This window comes from Panicum virgatum, chromosome 9N (genome assembly GCF_016808335.1).
Source record: "Panicum virgatum strain AP13 chromosome 9N, P.virgatum_v5, whole genome shotgun sequence".
Lineage (NCBI taxonomy): Eukaryota > Viridiplantae > Streptophyta > Magnoliopsida > Poales > Poaceae > Panicum > Panicum virgatum.
In genome coordinates this window covers 25,128,933-25,135,635 of record NC_053153.1, presented here as the reverse complement: position 1 = coordinate 25,135,635, position 6,703 = coordinate 25,128,933, and the positions used below count along the sequence as shown (strand labels likewise).

The window sequence follows — 6,703 nt, the reverse complement described above, 5'->3', positions numbered from 1 at the left end:
AGTCATCCTGATAAAAGGAAAATCTTATCAAAATAAACAGGACAGGATGCACCAAATGTTGCTTTTGTAACTCTAGTGAGACCATACAACATTTGTTTTTAGATTGTCATGTGGCAAGGTTCATTTCGAATGCAGTATACATCTTGTTTGGTATTCAACCACCTGCAAGTATTTCTGATTTGTTGAGTTCTTGGCTTAGGAATTATTCTGTAAAACTTAGAAAACAAATCCTTGTGAGAGCATCGGCTCTTTGTTAGGCTATTTGGTTGAGTAGAGATGATTTTGTTTTCCAAAGAAACATCCCTAACTCGTATTTGCAGGTTATTTTTAGGGGAACTTACTGGACAAGGTGTTGGTCGCAGCTGTCTAAAGAGGAAGAGGAGAAATCCATAAAGAACAGCTGCCTTACAATGGAGAGCGCTGTTATGGAATTTTTCAGCAAATTTGGATGGAATTTCAGGACCAGAATAGAGGCCTAAAACACCTAGTTTCTCTTTTGTTAAATGTCTTGTTTAATATCTTGGTTGGCTTTTGCTGGCAGCCTGAGTGCTGTGTTTTTAACACTTAGGCAGTAGACATTCAACTTTGAATGTTCAAGAACACTTTCCTTAATCTAAAAAAATTAAGCCAAAATATTACAGCGACAACATTATACACACATGGATAACATAAGATGTGCAGACGTACGGAGAGAAATACTGCATTTACAGTCTCCAAAAAGCATGTTCTTGCATTTGAACTTTCAGCTCAAAGAAAGTAATAAAATGTGAGAGATTCCAATTTCTCATTGCAAAAAATGAAAAAAAAACATGTTGGAGTTGAAACTTCCAAAAAATGTCTCGATATTCCAATTTGACCATTTAACATTCAATGGAAACTGGATTTTCAATGGTAGCATAAAACACTCTAAGAATGGAAAAGAGGGATCTTAGTTTTCAAAGGTTTCAATTTACTACACCATATTAGAAGCTTTCACTTGGACAGCATTAGTCAAGACAAAAGAAGGATTGTTTAGTCCCATATTCTGAGTCCCAGTATTCATATCACCTTGGCTGTGGTGCTGATACTCATTTATATCTGGGCATCCCACTGCATTTTAAGAACAAAGACTGCAAAATGATTGATGAAATAATTGAGAAGGTTGGAAATGGAAATATTTGTCTTCAGGCTGGAGATGAGTGCCGATCAACCTAGTTTTGTCTAATTCGAAACTGTTTATTCTCTTGTTCTTTGGTCCCAAGGGGAGTCCTTGAGAAAATATAATGTTTTTAGATCAAGGTACTTCTTGCAAACAATCAGCATAAAAAGAAGTATAGATTAGTGAAGTGGGATTTTAATTTTATACCAACCTAGCTAAGTAATTAACAATAAGGTGAGATGGGGTCTTAGAATCTATATATCCAAAACGAATGTTTATTAAGCAAACGGCATTATAAATATTGTGAAATGAGATAAATATCTAAACAACAAAACTATTGAACAGATAACAACAAATATTTTCCGGTGCCGGCCTCTGTGTTGTAGGGCGCGAACATATAGTGAGTTGATCATTCCAGTGTGCCGAACTATAGAGACATAAGGCAACGGAATACATATACTTCTTGGAAGATAAAGTGGCTCTCGGCTATTATTCAGGATGTACTGCTGTACACAGGGATATTATTATTCAGCACACGCCACATAAGTGCACATTGTATGCTTATTACTTATGGTGTTACTACTGTTCCTGGCAGACATGTTGTTAGTGATAGAATCACTCTGCCTCGAAGTTCCATAGATACGTTGTTTCAGATCCCTGTTTATCTGAATCCCATCTGAAATCCTGAAAACATTCAGGTGAGTAGTTGTTTCGTTCTCCCAGAGTACATTCTGAGCCACTTGAGAGGTCGTCCTTGGGCAAAGAGTAGTCCGCGATCTCCATGCATCCATCTTGATCAAAATACAGTGAATTCGAAGAACTGTTGAGTTGGGTTCTTAGAATGCTGGATTCATTGTTGGGATAGCTCGACGATGAAGGCGTATCATCTTTGTACAATGTTTGGGATGAATTTCTTAGGTGAAGCCTGTATTTCTGAATCAATTTAAAAGAAGAGTTTTCTTTCTTAGTATATCCGCAAACAATTACAGTCCAACTTCTTCAGTGCTATGCAGAAAAAATCTCCAAAACGAATGACATTTGAACTAGCTTACGCATGAATGCATTTTAGAACCTGATCCGTTTGCCCTTCCTAAACTACACACACGAAGCTCCGGTTGTTAGAAAACATGAATTTATACAATAAGATACTCCTTCCGTTCAAATTATAGATCATTTTAGTTTTGTCCTAGTCTAACAGCTCTAACTTTGACCAAGTTTATAAGGAAAAACACCATTCAGAACATCCAACGAGTTTCTTATTAAATTCACCACAAAAAATATTCTGATAATACATTTATTTGGTACTATAAATGTTATATATTTTTCTATAAACTTGGTCAAAGTTAAAGATGTTTAACTTAGGATAAAGCTAATTGAACTATATTTTGAAACAGAGGAATAGGTGACAGCCTATAAGAACCATAAATTTATATGGTTGCCGTGATGCTTTATTGGTAATCCCTTTCGAGAATCACACAAGTCAATACTATGCATGCATGTAAAAAATCTAGATCCCATAAGTCTATACTTCCAATAAACTAATTGGACAATATGGAATTTTATTATCATGTGATAGTGAGAATCACAACAAAATGAGTGGTCTTAAATAATGCCTATTACTAAAGTGGATATTCATGGCCTCAGCATGGTATGCTTTAACTGGCGTGCATTACATTTTTGTTTATTATCACAAAATAAAAAAGTAATAAATATATATCAACACGAATATGATAATTGCATTTTAGCATGTGTGATACTAATTATATTATGGATTGTTATTATATTTGTCTAGATGCATATATGCATGTGCCTATTGTACAAGAAGATGTATATATCAGAATGAATTAATTAATCACCTGCAGGTGGCTTGCGACTTGCTCTCTTGTCAAATGTTTAACCTTCATTATTTCCAGTATCTTCTTTGGAACTGCCTCTGCAAACCAAGCGATACCAATGCAGTCACCACAAACAAATCAAATACGGAGGTTAATACGAACGTGCATCGCTTAAAAGGAAATGAGATCGAGCACTCACTCTCTGGTCCCAGGGAATTCACAGCTGCAATGAATTGGCGGTGCAGCTGCATAGTCCAGATGAGCCTTGACTTCCTGAGGTCCAGTATATCTGTGACCGTCCCGTTATTCTCTCTTATCTCACTGTCCAACGTCGCCGTTGCTTCAGTAGTGGTTCGATATGACAGCTGATCGATATGTTGAGCAATGTTGCACTTTCTGTGCTCCGCCCCAATTTGCTTCCGGAACACATGCTGCCAGATGTTCTTCAGTTCTTCAATCCTCAGAGGCTTTATCAGGAAATCGGAAGCCCCATTGGTGATGTACTTCATCACTGTGCTCGTATCTCCGTTTGAAGACATTACTGATGATATATTAAAATAATGAACATATGTAAAATTTTGTAAATACACACGAAATTCAGCTAACGCCTTCTCTCGAACCAGAATATTATTCACTAATAAATTAAACTAATACTGCATCTAATTAATTTATGAAACTAAATAAAGAGAGAATAGAGATTGAGAAACTTACTCACGGTAGGGATGCCAAACTTTGATGTAACTTCTTGCAGAATCAGTAAACTGTCTTCAGTTGGAAAGAACAAATCGCAAATGATGAGGTCAACAGTTTGCTCGTTGCCGTAGATGAAGGACATTGCTTCTCTAACATTATTATATGTTGTAACTGGATGAGATTGATGACTGAAGTATGTCAGAGAACATCATATATATGAGTACGTATATATGAATAATGTTGAACTAAAATGGTCATTAATTCTGACGTGATACTGTTGATCAGATGTAATATAATGTTTCTATATGAATGATTTAAGAGGATCCATAGAGTAGATATTGTTGATCAGAGTAAACTTTGACTCATATTGCATATATATTCTACAACTGAACCTAGGGTTTTATCTGAAGGTCTTCCATGAAGTTGGGTTCTGATCAAAATAAAGTCTTATGCATTAAGATCCAGAATTAGCCATCATGATAATGTAAATATACAACTTAAATAATTTTCGATAATAATCATGATATATCTATCTAGACATATGATGGATGTCGTATTACCCTTGTAGCTGCACTTGATAAGTAGTTCCTCCATAACCTTCAGGTACGAAATGTTGTTATCGATGACCAGGACTCTTAGCCCAGAAGGCCACAGCTCTTGGTCCATTCAACCTAATTAACAGAAAGCAATTTTTTCTGCATGTTAGGAGCGAGTGATGTTGTGCTGATTAATAACTTGGCAACTTAGCTACCCTTTTAATCTAATTAACCTGCCCTTTCTTCTAGGCGCATTCTTTTTGTTGAATATACTACGAATAGTTCACTACCACCTGGAGTCTAGCCAGGAATCAAATATGCGGTCTAAATTTAAACATGAGATTGCGTGACTTTGGCCTATCAACGGCATTCTACAGTCTAGACCCAGATAAGGTGTAATTAATGGAAGTCGGTACGGAAATAAAGTGAAGGATATGAGGGGCAGAGCGAGGATGCCTCACCTGCTACCAACTTGTACAAGGACTGTGACTTTCAATCATTATAAAAAAAGTATGAAGTTTAACGGTGCTCTTGCAAATAACAAGACGGAAGAAACAGTAGCTAGATATGTCGTAGAACCGCCCGCATGCCTTCCTTTAGCGATGGACTATACACATGCGTACCACTGAAGACACTTTGATTAATATATCCAAAGCATCGCAAATTTGCAAAAAAAAAATGGTATCGATGAAACTAATAAACACAATATCTCACCAGCCAGCATGCTTCTGCTTGCAAGCTAAGCTAGGTCAGCTTATTATTATAACTTGACCAAAAACATGTGCATGCAAACAACCACCCCCATATGCTTGCACGTATACTTGATATGAAGAGGGATGATATCTATTGGCGGCAAACATAAAATCTTTTTTCACATGCGATATTGAAGGAAGCACTTACTGCGGGGGGGCGGACCGACAAATTAAGCTATGTATCCCACAAATGATCTAGCTAACGACGACTGAGGTCACCAGCTGGTGCTCCAAGACAGTAATTACAAGATACGTAAATATGGTATGATTCAGTCATATATAGTATGACTATGTGTATGAATATGCCGATCTACTCCAAGATGATTAACTAGAGGAATATATATATAATTGAAAAGCCATGCGTATGGAGAGGGTGAGATCCTGTATATGCGCGGCATGATGCATGAGGTAGAAGGAGATCGAGGGGTATATATCGGCTCGAAGGGAGAGAGAGAGAGAGAGAGAGAGAGAGAGAGAGAGAGAGAGAGAGAGAGAGAGAGAGAGAGGGGAATCAAATGAAGCTTTGGGAGCTGGAGGCAGACTAACTCTAGCTAGGCGCCCCACGTGAAGCTCCTCTCCTCCACAACCTTAACAACCCTAACGTGCGGCGGTGAGAGGCCGGAACATATGCACCGGCCGTCCTCGGCGTCGGCGATGAGAGAATAATAATGAGTCTAGACCCCCGCCAGTGGTTGTACGACGACGTATATACCATATGTCTCCCTTGTCATCATCAACAGGGCTAGCTAGAGAGCGCGCGTATATTGCACTCGCCCCGGCCGGCCCGACCCTCTCCCCCGGGCCCAGCATGAAAGCTCCATTTCCTCGCACTTTCGTGAGCCCATGTACGGTTTCTACGATATCGATATATCCGTTCCGATCCACACACACTGCGAGATAGCCACGGATTGGTGATGAGGACGCATGCATGAGAAAAGATGAGCATATATAGCACGCCCGCCAGCCGCGCTTTCTTCTTGTGTGGCCATGTGATGATGCGAACAAAAGAGCGGGTGCTCGCGACACCGGCGACGGCGACATCTCGTCGATTAGGAGGGTATGTGATGATGATCAGGACGTACGGGAAAATTAAAGCTAGCATGCACACGCTTGCTAGCTCACCAAAGTACGTACGGCGACGATATATATGGACGGCGGTGCACAATTGTATATATGGCGCCGGATAATCGTGCTCGAGCGCCGCGCGCCGAGTTTATATGTTTGTTTTGCCGTCGAATTGGAGTTCAGGTACGGTGAGGCAACCATATCTTTCGTTGAGCAATACCTTTCTTTCACTTCTAACTTTCAAGTATTTGAGGTCAGGTTAAACAAATAATTAACTCTCGGTTGCATTCCACATTCGACGCATCCAAAGTCAAATGTCCAAATGCAACCATGATATATAGACACTGTATTATCACAGCTAATTTAGTAATGCATGGCAACATATGTACATTAGAAATTATAGGCAAATATGCTCGTGCATTGCTATGGACAATTTAAGTTCGGATACATATAGTTGCCCAAGCATTAAATTGTAGGGATCTACTTGATCGAGTCATGGACGGAGGGCTAGTCATATAGGGTAGACTAAGGCTCACTTGTCAATAACTCAAGGCAGATCAAATCAAAAATTTAGGTGGAAACAGAAATAGTTATATAAAGGCAATAATGCTCCCCCTCCGGTAGATAATCCACTCGATGAAATCATACAAAACATTCAGTTGACAAATTGTGTGAAGCTGATGA

The 6,703-nt window shown here is 38.9% G+C and overlaps 1 protein-coding gene across 3 annotated transcripts; it reads right to left on the bottom strand.

Annotated features, from left to right (window-relative positions):
- Nucleotides 1–1,521: 1,521 nt before the first annotated feature.
- Nucleotides 1,522–5,378, bottom strand: LOC120693497 (two-component response regulator EHD1-like). 3 transcript variants are annotated; one of them, XM_039976942.1, is made up of 6 exons: nucleotides 5,103–5,378; nucleotides 4,227–4,337; nucleotides 3,685–3,837; nucleotides 3,173–3,514; nucleotides 2,995–3,071; nucleotides 1,522–2,071 (listed from the first exon to the last, which is right to left on the bottom strand). In XM_039976942.1, the coding sequence occupies exons 2-6, from the start codon at nucleotides 4,330–4,332 to the stop codon at nucleotides 1,754–1,756; spliced, it is 996 nt and encodes a 331-aa protein (XP_039832876.1). In that variant the 5' UTR covers nucleotides 4,333–4,337; nucleotides 5,103–5,378; the 3' UTR covers nucleotides 1,522–1,753. The 3 variants fall into 3 exon arrangements, with proteins under 3 accessions (XP_039832876.1, XP_039832875.1, XP_039832877.1); XM_039976941.1 differs by having other exon boundaries at nucleotides 4,664–5,144; XM_039976943.1 differs by having other exon boundaries at nucleotides 2,995–3,065; nucleotides 4,664–5,144.
- Nucleotides 5,379–6,703: the final 1,325 nt, after the last annotated feature.

Coding starts and splice junctions, on each gene's coding strand:
- LOC120693497 (XM_039976942.1), bottom strand. CDS start 4,332: ATGGACCAAGAGCTGTGGCCTTCTGGGCTAAGAGTCCTGGTCATCGAT. Junction 3,838..4,226: donor TATCAAGTGCAGCTACAAGG/GTAATACGACAT, acceptor AATCTCATCCAG/TTACAACATATAATAATGTT. Junction 3,515..3,684: donor GTTTGGCATCCCTACCGTGA/GTAAGTTTCTCA, acceptor ATATATCATCAG/TAATGTCTTCAAACGGAGAT.